Source organism: Ips typographus, linkage group LG9 (genome assembly GCF_016097725.1).
Source record: "Ips typographus isolate SLU linkage group LG9, UJ_Ityp_2.0, whole genome shotgun sequence".
In the NCBI taxonomy this organism is placed as follows: Eukaryota; Metazoa; Arthropoda; class Insecta; order Coleoptera; family Curculionidae; genus Ips; species Ips typographus.
This window is the reverse complement of record NC_138430.1, coordinates 7912805-7929447: the sequence shown is the minus strand read 5'-3', so window position 1 is coordinate 7929447 and position 16643 is coordinate 7912805. Positions and strand designations below refer to the sequence as shown.

The 16643-nt window shown below is 32.4% G+C and overlaps 1 protein-coding gene across 1 annotated transcript in view; it reads right to left on the bottom strand.

The window, feature by feature from the left end:
• LOC145734306 (semaphorin-2A-like) overlaps positions 1–16643 on the bottom strand; it is a 261310-nt gene that overhangs the window by 10535 nt on the left and 234132 nt on the right. Inside the window, 3 exon segments of the mRNA XM_081987598.1 lie at positions 5163–5288; positions 5523–5667; positions 9656–9763. Coding sequence (XP_081843724.1) covers positions 5163–5288; positions 5523–5667; positions 9656–9763 — 379 coding nt within the window.

The window sequence follows — 16643 nt, the reverse complement described above, 5'->3', positions numbered from 1 at the left end:
ATTTAATATCTCTGAAACTATAAGAAATACAGAGCAGAATTTTAGTGCGAATTATCGCTAAAACTGTCAGAGGCAATTTATTGAAAATTGACAGTCCTACCCTGTTTCCTTTCCTAGTTTTTACTAGGACTTAAGAAAATACCAAAAAAAACATCCAAACACTAGAAATTCAATATCTCTGGAACTGTATAAAGTTCAGGTAAAAATTTTAGTGAGAATTATTACTAAAACTGTCAGAAATAATTTTTCCAAAATTGACAGTCCTACCTAATCTATTTCCTTAGTTTTCACAGGGCTGGACTTAAGGGAAATGCCAGAAAAATCCCTAAACACCAAAAATGTAATATCTCTGAAACTATAAGAAATACAGAGCAGAATTTTAGTGCGAATTATCGCTAAAACTGTCAGGGGCAATTTATCGAAAATTGACAGTCCTACCCTGTTTCCTTTCCTAGTTTTTACTGGGACTTAAGGAAATGCCAAAAAAAACATCCAAACACTAGAAATTCAATATCTCTGGAACTGTAAATAGTTCAGGGGAAAATTTTAGTGAGAATTATTACTAAAACTGTCAGAAATAATTTATCCAAAATTGACAGTCCTACCTAATCTATTTCCTTAGTTTTCACAGGGCTGGACTTGAGGGAAATGCCAGAAAAATCCCTTAACACCAAAAATGTAATATCTCTGTAAAACAGAGCAGAAATTAAATAAAAATTAAAAGTCCTTCCCTGTCTCAGTATAGTAAAACTGTGACAAAAAAATGAGATGCAAAATTGAAGCCATAACAAACAAATAACACAGACTAGTCTTACAAACAAACATTATTGGATCCAATATTCAATCCATATTTACTAAAAACACGTTTTCCAAAAATAGCACTGAAAATTACAAATTTCTCTTTTATAACCTATTTTCCTGGCATGTGAAATGAGTTAATTAAAATTTTGTTCGCTAACACTGGCACTGTGTATTAGTAAATATAAATTTAGTTATTCGAGTTTGTTTTTGCCCAACTGATAATGCCAATTTATGTTTCAAAACTTTTGCCACCGATTTCCAATCCCAAATGATTATTTTTAGGTCACGTTATTATTTTGACAGAGTGATTATCAGGAGTCGTTGTCTGAATATTGGATTATGATGTAGATTTTAAATTGCTAAAATATATCATTCGTTAATATTAAAATATCTTAATTTGTGCATTAGTAGTAACAAATTTGAGATACAAATAGAGAGAAAATCATTATTTTTCTTATCATTTCCAAGTTGGTTTTTGTACAACAAATATTCTTACGGTTGAAACAATCTGTTTCTCAATGGAATTTACCATAAACGTTAAAAAAGATAATAAAACAAAAATGGGCAACAATTAATTCAGCATAGGAAAAATGTGAAATCTGTCATAAATATTTTTAGCTGAATCGTAGTTAGAACCTATTCTTTAGGAAACGAACATGGTAGCTAGAGGTCATTATGAGCATTTCCAAGTTTTTGGTGTTTATTACAACCTAAAAAGTGAATTAACTGAACATAAAACTTCATTACTACAGCGTAAAAGTTAATCAACATAACTCAACACTTGCGTGCTCTCGATTATTTGGATTAAAAATGTCGTGCGAAAAAACAGAAAATAATGCGTTATAAGTGCGCTTTTATAGTTCTGATAAGAAGCTTTTACTTTAGTAATAAAATATTTTACGATGCCTCTTCTCTACAACGTAAAATTACGTTAATAAGGTCGGAGACGCAGGGATAATAGACGCTAATGGAAGACCCTACGTTTTGTCATTATTATGCCAAGTTTTGGGCAAAAGCTTCAAACTTAATCAGTTTATTGAAACTCACTTAAAATCCTGCTTGGGAGAGGAATTTTTCCTCAAAATGAAGGAATTCATATATTGGGGTGGTTATCTCATCCAATTTAGGGAAAATAGTCATAATTCCAGCCCTCCGGTTTAACGACATACTTTCTGCGTCTTTCATTTTTGCGAATGCGACCAGTGGACGGTTTTACTAATGAGAGGCCATTTCGTTATTATATACGTTATAGGCAGAGTCCAGAGTTTATTAAACGAACCCCCGGACGTGCTCTGACTGTTTTATGTTGTTATTAGGAAAAATTGCGGAATGTTGATGTTTGCCTTTACCATAATTACGGGATTATTTCAACTAGTCCAGGCAACAAATGCTCAAAAAAGGACAATGCTTGGAACACAATTTTTGACTGAAATTAATTTGCTACAAGTTTCTCAATATATTTTATAGTTTTCGAGATATTCTCTCTTGAAAATCTGCAAATTTTTGACCAGTTAACTCTTCAAAGACTCAAGTCTCATTTTTTGGTATTTTGCTTATATCACAAAAACTACAGTTCTTTTGAAAATGAGGGAAAGTCCAAAATGCAATTAAACGCCATTTCAGTTAGTATCTTCGACATCTGCATGTAACAATACTAAAATTTGCTAAACAAATCTACTTTACTGAAACTGTGATCATTACCATAAAAAATGAAATAATGTCAGTTAAAATGCAATAAAATACAATTTCAGTCAGTATTTTCGAAATCTGGGGGTTACAGCCCTGAAATTTGCAATGTAGCCAGTAAATTGACCATAAAATCCAGGGACGTATAACATTTTTTAATAGACAGCTATTACTTAACTCAAACTCCTTTTGAAAATGAAGGAAAGTCAGAAATGCAATGAAACGCCATTTCAGTCAGTATTTTTGAAATCTGGGGTTACAATACTGAAATATGCTGTGTAATCAGTAAATTGACCTTAAAATCTAAAGACGTTCTGTATTTTTTTCATAAACAAACCTTACTTCACTAAAACTGTGATCATTTCCATAAAAAATGAAAGAATGTCAGTTGAAATGCGTTGAAACATAATTTCAGTCAGTATTTTGAAAATTTGGGAATTACGGTCTTGAAATTTGCTGCGTAGCCAGTAAATTAACCTTAAAATACAGGGTCGTTTTGCATTTTTTCGATAACCCACCCTTAATCCACTTGAACTGGGAAAAATACCATCAAACAAGAAAGATTCTCAGTTAAAACGCAATGAAATTCAATTTCGGTCAGTATTTTCGAAATATGGGGTTACTGGCCTAAATATAAATATAATTATAAAATATGTTATGTAGGCATTAAATTAACCTCAAAATTTAGGAACGTATTGTACTTTTTCCTAAACAACCTTGTGATAAATACCATCAAAAATGAAAGAATGTCAGTCAACACAATTTCAGTCAGTATTTTCGAAATCTGGGGGTTACGGCCCTGAAATTTGTGGAGTAGCCAGGAAATTGACCATAAAATCCAGGGACGTATAACATTTTTTCATAAACAGCTCTTACTTAACTCAAACTGTGATAAGTCCTTTTGAAAATGAAGAAAAGTCAGAAATGTAATGAAACACCATTTCTGTCCCATTTTTGAAATTTGGGGGTTTCCATCATAATGGCCACTCTATACAAAACAAAAGCTGAATACGTTTTTTGATATCTTGTATAGTTTTCAAAAGATCCGCTTTAAAGAGGCGAAAAAACTCGAATGAATAAATTTTGTAGCAAGATTAATCAAAAACTAAAAAATGAGCAAAATCATGAAAATTGATCAAAATTACGAAAATTCGGTTAAAAACTAAAAAATGAGCAAAATCGTGAAAATTGATCAAAACATGAAATTTAGTCCAAAAACTAAAAAATGAGCCAAATCATGAAAATTGATCAAAATCACGAAAATTGGTCCAAAAACTAAAAAATGAGCCAAATCATGAAAATTGATCAAAACATGAAAATTGGTCCAAAAACTAAAAAATGAGCAAAATCATGAAAATTGTTCAAAACATGAAAATTGGTCCAAAAACTAAAAAATGAGCAAAATCATGAAAATTGTTCAAAACATGAAAATTGGTCCAAAAACTAAAAAATGAGCAAAATCATGAAAATTGATCAAAACATGAAATTTAGTCCAAAAACTAAAAAATGAGCCAAATCATGAAAATTGATCAAAATCACGAAAATTGGTCCAAAAACTAAAAAATGAGCCAAATCATGAAAATTGATCAAAACATGAAAATTGGGTTAAAAACTAAAAATTGATAAAAACATGAAAATTGGGTTAAAAACTAAAAAATGAGCAAAATCGTGAAAATTGATCAAAAGATGAAAATTGGTCCAAAAACTAAAAAATGAGCAAAATCATGAAAATTGGTCCAAAAACTAAAAAATGAGCCAAATCATGAAAATTGGTCCAAAAACTAAAAAATGAGGAAAATCATGAAAATTGGTCCAAAAACTAAAAAATGAGCCAAATCATGAAAATTGTTCAAATCATGAAAATTGGTTCAAAAACTAATAAATGAGCAAAATCATGAAAATTGATCAACAACAAAACACACAGTTTTCGAGATAAAACAAAAAACTTGAAACTTTCAAAACTCTCCTTCTGGTTTAAGGGCGAGAACTTTTGATATGTTCACCTCCTAATCGAAATCAAAATTGTATTCCAAGGATTTCCCTCTATACCTTTTCGTTGACTGGACAAAACCTGTCCCACAGAAAAACCAGACTGCTGATAGATGAATTGAATCGAAACTGGGGATAGTTAAAAACCACCCTAAAATAGGATTAGTTGGGAAAAAAAACGTGGATTTTAACTGAATTTACTGTTTTAACTGGTCGGTGAAAATGCACATTTTCGCTGGGACATGACAGCGAATTCGTTTAACGCGATTATACGTTTTGTTCCAGACTGAAAGTACGATTTTTTGCCGGCGTCCAACTGAGCGGCAAATTGTTAAATTATGTTATTTAAATGTGTTGAAAATGTAGTAAATCGTTTTTATATTGATTGATGCTTTAATTGAAAGTTGTCAAGTTCAACAAATTAATAATCCAGATATTCGTGACTCACCTTAATAAAAGGAGTATATGACATAATCCTTGACAAGGGGTAACACTGGCATGACACCCTACACTTCAATTTGTTCTACAGTTAATAAAGGAACCGGAAATTCCATACAGCTGCCTAATTCTCAGGTACATATTACATTCCCGGATTAAAATAAGTGAACCGAGATAGAAGAGAAATTTTTTGGTATAGTTCATTTAATTTGTCAGATTATTGTTTAATGAAATTAAGTTAAACTTACTATCGAGCCACTTGGAGTCATATTTCAACGTTCTCTTGAAGCTGTATTCCTTCTTGCCGGTGGTTAAATTATGCAGGTCGGTTCGAAAAATTACGGTGTCCGCCTTTGTAAACTCGGCATTGGTTCCTGAAAATTTAATGTCTACTAAAGCTAGTGGCTGGTAAAATATTTAGGGAGACGACCGATAAATCTGGTACATGCAAAACTTCAAGTTCTACTAATCGAATCTGAAAAATTCATGCCGGAGTTTTCCATGACGCAGATTTGTAGATCGGTCAATTTTTAATGTGAATTTTTTGGGTTAAGTAAAAAGTTTCGGAGTTTGCAAAACAATAAAAGTTTCCACAAAAAAACACCTACCTGAATAAAGGCCGGGCAAATCTCCTGGATTTCCATGTTCAACCCACACGGCTGTAGAATTGTCCGTAGGATCGTAAGGGCATTTTGCTATGCCCATACCAATGCCATGGATAAATATATTCCTTCCTAAATGTGTCAAGTTAGCCTAGAAAAAAAATTACAAATTTTAACGAAAAATTCTCATTTGCTGTAACAACTACAATAATAACACTGATACGTCCATAAATCTTTTAACAAAACCCTGTATTGTCTAATAATAACGAGGCACTTGAAATTATACCCAGAAACTCGTTGTATTCGCATCCAGATATTCCCGCAGACTCTATTGTAATAAACAATGGTTGATGAGAATTTACTTTGGAAAATCGGTATTATTTTAATTATTGTGTTTAACAGTCTATTATGTGGGGATGAATTTGAATGGTATTCTATAGTAACTGGGTTAAAAAAGTATGAATTAAGTAGGGTAAAAGTTACCTACCTTTTAAAAAATTTAAATTACTGGTGAACGAAACCCAAATTGCCTTTTTACTTATGTTTACTTGTTGAATAGACGTTACATTAAAAAAATCTAGTAATAGACACTAAAGTACAGAAAATTGTTTGTTTACTATTTAATTTTAGACCTCGTTCTACTTTTAGGATTTGTGAAATTAAATATTAGTTCAGCAGTTTATGTTCAGTGACTCTAATGACTACAAAAAGCACTATAGAACTCTTCTACACTTAATTTTGGGCCTCTGGCGATGATCTACAGCTCTAGAAACCCATCAAACATTTTAGAGCTTGTTAAGACTTGAAAACCAATTATTAATTAATTATTAATGTAAGGTAAGGTTTCATTGTTAGTTTTTAGATGTCTTCTAGATCTAATTTAGTAGTCCTGAAAGAAATTTATCCTAAGTATATACCAGCGTTACATAGTCAGTTTACAGCACATCACTTTTGGTGGTATTCCTGAATGTAAGTTAATTAATTTGCAATACACTCCCTGTATAGTAGCAGCACTGACAGACTGCAAAACTTCCAGGGATAAATTTAGCAGTTTTTTAGGAAAATGTTTGCTCTCTTTAAAATTTTACGTAACTATCACCGTTTTTGAGTTATTTACCAAAAACTGGTTGGATGCAACAAATTTTCAAATCTGTTGAAATTTGAGCACTCTGTATCTCGGTTATTTTTGTGAGTTCAGGAAAGTTGAACCACTCAAATTAACCGTCTTTCTTTAATTTTTTACTTTACAGCACTAAAAAAAATCTCTTTTTTTAGTGCTGTAAAGTAAAAAATTCTATTTCAAAAATTGCGTACAGGGTGGCCAAAATATCTGAATTACTACACTTTTCATGCACCCCCTGTACAGTAGCGGCACTGACGGACTGTGAAACTTTCATGGATGAGTTTAGCAGTTTTTTAGAAACATTTTCCCTCTTTTTAAAAATTTTCGTCTACTATCTACTATCACCGTTTTGAGTTATTTAGCAAAAACTGGTTGGATGCAATAAATATTTAAATCAGTTGAAATTGTGCTTTGAAATTTGAACCCAGTTTGAAAGAACAGTCAGGGACAAAATCGCCTGTAAAACCCACTTAGAGTAAGCAAATGTATGTTTTAAGCACATTTTTGAAATCCTCATTAAATTTCCTATTCAATAACTTGAAAAAACACTACAAAATTTAGTACAGTCAGAGAGAAAAGCGGTTTCAAAGTTTGAACTGCAAGAAACACAACTTGAAAGGAGTCAGGGAAAAATTTGCCTGTAAAACCCACTTAGAGTAAGAAAATGTCTGTTTTAAGCACATATTTGGAATCCTCATTAAATTTCCTATTCAATAACTTGAAAAAACACTACAAAATTTGGTACAGTCAGAGAGAAAAGCGGTGTCAAAGTTTGAACTGCAAGAAACACAACTTGAAAGGACAGTCAGGGAAAAATTTGCCTGTAAAACCCACTTAGAGTAAGCAAATGTATGTTTTAAGCACATTTTTGGAATCCTCATTAAATTTCCTATTCAATAACGCGAAAAAACACTACAAAATTTAGTACAGTCAGAGAGAAAAGCGGTTTCAAAGTTTGAACTGCAAGAAACACAACTTGAAAGGACAGTCAGGGAAAAATTTGCCTGTAAAACCCACTTGAAGTGAGAAAATGACTGTTTTAAGCACATTTTTGGAATCCTCATTAAATTTCCTATTCAATAACTTGAAAAAACACTACAAAATTTGGTACAGTCAGAGAGAAAAGCGGTGTCAAAGTTTGAACTGCAAGAAACACAACTGGAATGGACAGTCAGGGAAAAATATGCTTGTAAAACCCACTTGTAGTGAGAAAATTACTGTTTTAAGCACATTTTTGGAATCCTCATTAAATTTCATTTTCAATAACCTGAGAAAACACTACAAAATTTGGTACAGTCAGAGAGAAAAGCGGTGTCAAAGTGTGAATTGCAGGAAACACAATTTGAAAAGACAGTCAGGAAAAAAATTGCCTGTAAAACCCACTTGGAGTGAGAAAATGACTGTTTTAAGCACATTTTTAGAATCCTCATTAAATTTCCTTTTCAATAACTTGAAAAAACATTACAAAATTTGGTACAGTCAGAGAGAAAAGCGGTTTCAAAGTTTGAACTGCAAGAAACACAACTTGAAAGGACAGTCATGAAAAAATTTGCCTGTAAAACCCACTTGTAGTGAGAAAATGACTGTTTTAAGCACATTTTTGGAATCCTCATTAAATTTCCTATACAATAACTTAAAAAAAACACTACAAAATTTGGCACAGTCAGAGAGAAAAGCGGTGTCAAAGTTTGAACTGCAAGAAACACAACTTGAAAGGACAGTCAGGAAAAAAATTGCCTGTAAAACCCACTTGGAGTCAGAAAATGACTGTTTTAAGCACATTTTTGGAATCCTCATTAAATTTCCTATTCAATAACTTGAAAAAACATTACAAAATTTGGTACAGTCAGAGAGAAAAGCGGTTTCAAAGTTTGAACTGCAAGAAACACAACTTGAAAAGACAGTCAGGGAAAAATTTGCCTTTAAAACCCACTTGAAGTGAGAAAATGACTGTTTTAAGCACATTTTTGGAATCCTCATTAAATTTCCTATACAATAACTTGAAAAAAACACTACAAAATTTGGTACAGTCAGGGAGAAAAGCTGTGTCAAAATTTGAACTGTCAGAAACAAAGTATTTGTAATTTACCAGGTAAAATAATTACTTTATCGATACATAATTCCCACTAAGGTATATAGAGAGTTAATTCCAGCTTGTAGAGTGTAAATACATCAATAAATTACCACTTTCACACCAAAAATGTTAAAATTGCAACGTCACAATTCTATTTATTTCTTAATCCAATTACCGTGGGCGTTGAATAACTTCGTTGATTATCCGAACATGAAAATCCGGAATTGAAAACGTTTCTCCATTTTCCGACGCTGTAAACTTTCATTCACTGACACTTCAATAAAAACGGTGACGGTTCTGTTAATTAAAAAACGTTTTACTTGATAATTATGTTTCCAATTTGTTACGTTTTTGTTTATGGTTTGCTTTTTTTTTTGTTATAATTCCGCGACGTTGAAAGTCAATCTAACTTTCCACCCCCTCTGGAGTTTTTACTCGAATCCGGCTAATTTCAAAAGTTTATTCTAATTCGGACTTTTGGATTTTATTTCAGTTGCGCTCAAGTAATAGTTTAAAGGAACTAATCAGGAAGAGTTGCTGTTTTGAGTTAAGCAATTAAAAAGGGAATAGTCCTGTTAATGTATAGAGAAATAAGGTTTTATCTGCAAGGGGGAGTATGAATAATGGAAGACTACTTTATACGTCATGTAGATAAAAGCTACTGAATTCATCTTATAAATGCAATATAGCGAAACCTAGCCACGAATGCGATAAGACGTTTTCGTTCACCGCCTCATAAGACGCGTATTAAATATTCCCGCCTGCATTACTGATGTTTCGAAAATCCCTCTTTCTTCCATATAAATTCTAAAGTCGGTATTATATTTTTTGACTTTTAGATCAGTTCGAATACAGTTTGAATTTTACAAATTTCTGCTAAAAAACGTGAATAAATGTAAATAAATAAATTAAAAATGAATAAAACAATCAAATTATACTTACGTTTATTACCCAGTCCTTTGGATTGTGCGCGTTTGTTCCGCAAACGTACAGCCGATCCCCATTTCCCATAGACTGTATGACCCTTATGTGGTTTCGACAATCGAAATGCTAAAACAAAACACACCCTGATTAATACATATTATAAGTTAATTAATCATTAATTATGCAATTTGATATATCTGGAAATGTAGAGTTCCAGAGGGGTAAATTTTGGTGTAAATCGTTACTAAAACTGATTTTTCTATTATTAGTAAGTGTTAGAAAAATGGAAAAATATTAGTTATACTGTGGTCAACAGGGTTTTCTTGACAGATGACAGGTGTTCTTATTTGACAGTTTATAACTTGGTTCCTATGACAGCTAGGAAATTGGCTCAAACGTCAAAAAACTGTCCCAAAACGGTGGTAGTAATAAAAACGCTTTTTGATCTTGAAAGGGCTCAGAAGAGACACAAATATTTAGTAGGAACAAAAAACTTGATTTTTGGACAATTCAGAAGAACAAACTGAAATTTGTATAAATTACAGAGGTGTTGAAACCAAATGAACAACTGACAACACTGCATTCAAAATTGAGACAAAAACTGAAGTTTAAAGTATAGTTTTAATGTTTTTGTGTGTAGATTTAGATGTTTATGTTTTTTTAGGTTAAAAAGTGAAAGAATTAAGCTTTGCCATCCAAAACCTGGAAAATAACTTGAATATTCATTGATTTTCGGCCAAATATGTGGAAAATTTAAAGGTTTAAACACCTAAACGAGGTAAACTTATCCCATAGGCTAAAAAATAGCAAAAATTACCCTTCAAATTCCAAAAAAAACTACGAATTTAGTGCAAAAAATCCCTATTTCGCTAATTTAAATCTGCTAGACATTTTGTCTTGCCTTTTTTTAATAAAAAACTAGTGCTTTCTAATCTTCATGATTCCTATACTCTTTAGGTGCTTCAGATTTTCTAAATAATATCTTTTTTTTCAAGCTATGCAGCTAAAAAGTCTAAAACTTTCACCAAGAACCAAGTAGACACTTTTTTAACAGAAGCACCTGACAAAAAGTATTTAGCCATGAAGGTAAATCCGAAACAAAAATGAATTTATGATTGTTTTTAATACCTATATTCAACATTTTTAGGTTGTTTTAATATACGGCATATCAGGGGCATGTCGATGTAATGAACTGGTAAACTTGAGAATTCAAGATATTGAATACATGGAAAAATTAATTCTGGCCCAGAACATTTACAATTGTTGGAGAATTTTACATAAATATTTGTAAAAAATACTTGTCTCTTCGTCCAGATGTTATTGATACAGATCGTTTTTTCATTAAATATCAAAATGGAGTTTGCCACAGAGTTGTAATGGGTATTCACAAAATCTCAAGTATTCCCAAGGAAATAGCGTTGTTTTTCAAATTGGCTGATGTCAAAGAATATACTGGTCACTGCCTTTGCCGAACCTCTGCAACTCTTCTTGTAGATAATGGTGGAGACATTTGCTCATTGAAAAGACACGGTGGTTGGAGGTCTACAACTGTAGCAGAAGGCTACATTGACGATTTTTTAAGAAATAAAAATGACCCAGCAATGAAAATTCTGGATGTAAATGATTGTAATTTAATACCAATGGAGAACAATACCACAGATGATATCAGAGAACCAGTAATTTCAACAAACCCACAACAACAACCTACTTTAAATGTAGACCATGAAGTAAAGAGGCAGGAATTTCATTTATGGCAGAATTGTAAATTTGAAAATTGCCCATTTACACTCCAACTCCACCGACAAAGAAAATGTGTAGATTATTAGTTACATTTGTCTATTAATTGATATTTTAATTTATATATTAATTGTGTTGTGAATATAAAAAGTTTGTAATGCAAGGAATAAAGCAAACAAACATGAAATTAAGTGCTTCAGGATTTAACAACGTTTTCCCTAATAGTAAAAGTTGAGTCCTTAAATGTTATGAAATTACGTAAAGTACTTAAATAGATTGCAAAGAAAGTGATATAAGAAATATTAAAATTAACATGTAAAAAAAATTGCACAAAAACTTTACTTTAGTTCAAAAAAACAACAAACTAAATCTTCCTAAACCAAGAACATCCAAAAAGCAATCAATCAAGTCCCATGTGAAATTTATGCTCGCATAAATCTTTTCACTGGCACCAGACCAAACGAAAACAAAATGTATTATTTAAAATTCAATTTCACATTACAATTAGATTATATTGTTTTATTTTACTTCAATTTAGACCACTACAGTTCACTTGACTGGTTTAGGACAAGAATCAAGTACCCAATACGAAGTAATCTGGATCGTTGAAGTACGTACCCAAAGGGGTTCTTTTCAGTGATTGTTAAACTTGATATTAACGTAATTTCGCCAAAATCAAACTGATTTAACGTTGACAAACGAAACAAGGTGCAGTTTTTTAAGCAGGTCTGGGCAATAGCAAAAGAGTGGTCCCAGTGGTCAGCAGTGTGTAATTCGCCAATTTCAAAGGCGATCGACTACCCGAGGCCCTTTCTGGGAAAAGTTAACTTCTTCGAGCTTGTAAGAAGTTGCTCCCAGGGGGAATCGATTCCGGCGAAATATCTACGCGACTGGAGGTTAACGGCTATTCTGGATCTACTAGGTGGTCCAATAAATCAACCGCACTTTATTATCTTATCCTTATCTCCCGGACAATATCCGGAAACTTTTACACGATATATATTTCTTGAAAGCGTTGTTCTTTTAAGATTTCTAACTTAGGGTGCGGAAGAACAATAAGTGATTTTGCTATAAAAATAAATCAGTCCTTCTAGGATACAGCTTTTTAATAGGTTTTATAATGGTACACGTAATTCCCTTTGGAGGAAAATCAATAAATTTGTCAAATGGTCCGCTGAGGTATTAGATTAGCTCTCACAACTATAACTCGTCAGATATAAAAGGATTTAGGACGGTTGAAATATCTGATACAGGACATTCTCCCTTGTGGTTTAAGAGGATTAGATGAAAGGATATTACTCCATCAAATTACTCTTAAATTATATCGTTAACTTGTAGCAACTACTAAGAATCCAAAGGGACATCGAAAGTTTCTTCCCTTTTAACCCCTACTAAAAACTAATAAGCTACTAGGGACATTATTAGTTCATAAAGTTTGAGGAGTGTAATATTAGAATCCCGCTAGTTTATGTATTGTTTCATCCATGCATCAAACAAAATAAAATAAATCAATTAGACAAACGGCCCTGTTTGCAGTGGAAGTAATTGGGATCGAATCAGCAAACTGAACGCAGCATAATCTGCAAAACAATATTGGAAAAGTTAATAGTCAAAATGGATGTCGGATATAAACAAAACTCGTCCATCACAGGGAATTAATTCTCACAATTTTAGCGTTGAGATAAAAGGGGCCGATATTAATTCGAAATCCCTAAACGCGGCCAAATGGAGTGAAGAGGCTCGTTTCCAATTACAACCACTTTACTTGATGGTACTCCGGCTAATTATATTGGGAAAGCTAACATGCACTTTAGATTTTTTACTTTGTAAGGTCTTTGCCCTTTAAATCTGGTTTATTTATTAATAACTCGACTGGATATTGGAGAATCAACCACTCTGTATGTTGAAGTTCATTTGAAAGCAGTGTAGATAGACACTTTGTGGATTTTCAAAATAGTTTTTTGGAAAATGTATGTTTAATCTCATAGTTAATATGACTAGTGCTACCCTTAAACAAATTCAAAATTCTAAATTTTAATTTTTTTTTGGTCACATGGGGCACATTTCAGAAAATGTGTAAGGATGACTTGTAGCGTTCCTGAGATATTGAACGAAAAGTACACAAAATGAAAGTCAACTCTGACGCCCTCTAGCGACTAAACGCTACAACTTAGCGTTGCTTGTTAAACGTCACGTGATAGCCCCATTTATTGGCTATTAACGCCCTCTTAATACGTTTCTACTGAATGTTTCAAATAAGCAAGTTATGACGAATTTTTTGGACTAAAATTCATCCCAAATTAGAGATTTTTGGGCCTACTATACTAACCGCCGCCATATTGGATTTTGACCAATCAAAGTGACTTTTTTAACTAATTTCAACCTGTGAAACATGAATTTTCTGTCTATTTTGCTCTAACTGGCACAGTTTGGCGGCTCTAATTGAAAGATGTTTGGGTCAAAGTTAATTTAAAAAATTCAAATTTCTCAGAAAAAATTAAAGTGGTTTGTTCTCCTATAAAAGAGAAAGGACGGATCCCATCGAGGTGCATTTGTAGTAAAAGTTTCAAACCTCTAACTTGAAGCGTTCCTGAGATATTCAACGAAAACTACAAAAAACGAGAATCAACTTTGACGCCCTCTAGCGACCAAACGGTACAACTTAGCGTTGATTGTTAAACGTCACGTGATGGCCGCATTTATTGGTAATCATCACTCCCCTAATATGTTTCTACTGAATGTTTCAAATAAGCAAGTTATGAAGAATTTTTTGGAAAAGTGTGCTAAAATTCATCCCAAATTAGAGATTTTTGGGCCTACTATACTAACCGCCGCCATATTGGATTTTGTCCAATCAAAGTGACTTTTTTAACTAATTTCAACCTGTGAAACATGAATTTTCTGTCTATTTTGCTCTAACTGACACAGTTTGGCGGCTCTAATTGAAAGATGTTTGGGTAGTCAAAGTTAATTTAAAAAATTCCAATTTCTCAGAAAAAACTAAAGCTTGTTAAACGTCACGTGGTAGCCGCATTTATTGGTAATCAACACTCCCTTAATATGTTTCTACCGAATGTTTCAAATAAGCAAGTTATGAAGAATTTTTTGGAAAAGTTCGCTAAAATTCATCCCAAATTAGAGATTTTTGGGCCTACTATACTAACCGCCGCCATATTGGATTTTGACCAATCAAAGTGACGTTTTTAACTAATTTAAACCTGTGAAACATGCATTTTCTGTCTATTTTGCTCTAACTGGCACAGTTTGGCGGCTCTAATTGAAAAATATTTGGGTAGTCAAAGTTAATTTAAAAAAATTCCAATTTCTCAGAAAAAAATAAAGTGGTTTGTTCTCCTATAAAAGATAAAGGACGGATCCCATCGAGGTGCATTTGTAGTAAAAGTTTCAAACCTCTAACTTGAAGCGTTCCTGAGATATTCAACAAAAACTACAAAAAACGAGAATCAACTTTGACGCCCTCTAGCGCCCAAACGGTACAACTGAGCGTTGCTTGTTAAACGTCACGTGATAGCCCCATTCATTGGCTATTAACGCCCTCTTGATACGTTTCTACTGAATGTTTCAAATAAGCAAGTTATGACGAATTTTTTGGACTAAAATTCATCCCAAATTAGAGATTTTTGGGCCTACTATACTAACCGCCGCCATATTGGATTTTGTCCAATCAAAGTGACTTTTTTAACTAATTTCAACCTGGAGAACATGAAATTGCTGTCTATTTTGCTCTAACTGGCACAGTTTTGAGTTTCCATAAAATGTGCTTGGAATTAAAAAAAAATCACAGAAAATGTACCAAATAGAAAACCAAACATAACCTTAGTTTACGGTTCTAGTGTTACTAACCCTGTATAATTCATTATATTATAAAACAGCAAATTTTTTTAACTAGTACTTGTGTTTATTAACAATTAACAATTATTTAATAATATAAATTATATCCAATATGTTATTTTGTAATGTAAATGTAAGTTTAGAAGCCCCATTTGCATTGCCGACCTTCAGACTGTGTCTTTTTCCACCTTTATTCTCACAGTCTAAACTAAACAGACTCAATCTAAGTGGGGGATAATAATGTAATAATTAAACTAGTCAATTAACTTTTTACAATAAAAATATAGGTTTTTCTCATCTGGTGTGACTTCTAATATTCTATTATTGTTATTATGCTAGTATTTTGTTTTTTTTATTATTTTTTATTTTAAATCAGTGTTATTTTTAGCTTAAACTGTATTTGCTTCTTTTGTTTTCTTAAATTGTGAGTTGATATTTAAGTAATTAATTTTTCTGTTATATTTTGATGGAAAGTAATATTCATATTATTATTATGAGTTTATTAGAGTTTATAATTGGTTTTTGAATTGGCAAAACACTAATCAATTTACTATCTTAGAATAAGTATATTATTTGATAGTCCAGTCAAATTCAGTTAAGCTGTTAAACAATTTAATAGGTAATATTATGCTTGGCAACCAAACCCTTTGAAACAGATATGACTATAAAGGTTGTGATGTTGGAGGGGGCGTTGAAAATTTGCAAATCAAATAAACTAAATGTGCTTTTCGTGTAATTTGCAGCTCGGCACGTGGAAAAGTGGATATCCAGTTTTATAAAACGTCCTCTCACATTTTATTTATTGCCTTTTCACGTTTTATGTTCAATAATAAATCACTCTGATTTTGAGATTGGTCCACTCGTTAAGTTGCATTAAACTTTTAGGAATTTTAAATATAATATTGAGCGAAGAAGGCGCTAGGGTGGTAAATTTAATTTAGTGCACGTTCTCATCGTCGCTATTCCCATCCCTTTTAGAATATGTATGTTATCTACGACACTGCGAGAATGGTCTTGGGACGCTCCCGCATATCCATATTAGATAGATGTTATACATAAAACAACATAAGGGTAACATTTAGGATTGAGAAAAGTTTTTCGGGACTGAAGAGTTTTTGCCTTTCGGGGAAAACCACTTTAGATTCATACGAGGGACGAATGGGCTTATTGAATACAAATTTGAGAAGTTTTTAATTTATTTTTTGGTTCGACCAACTTTCTTGTTGTAAGTTTTGCAAAGGAATTTCTCACTAAAACTTGAGCGTACTAAACTTTCCAATAGACAGTAAATACGCAAGTGGATGAACTCTTTTAAACCCAACTACCTTACGGCGTTATATGCTTATAATAAGGTCTAATTAAAACTTCGAAAAGCCGCATCGCTGTATAATTACAAATAATTTTCCCCGGCGTGTTT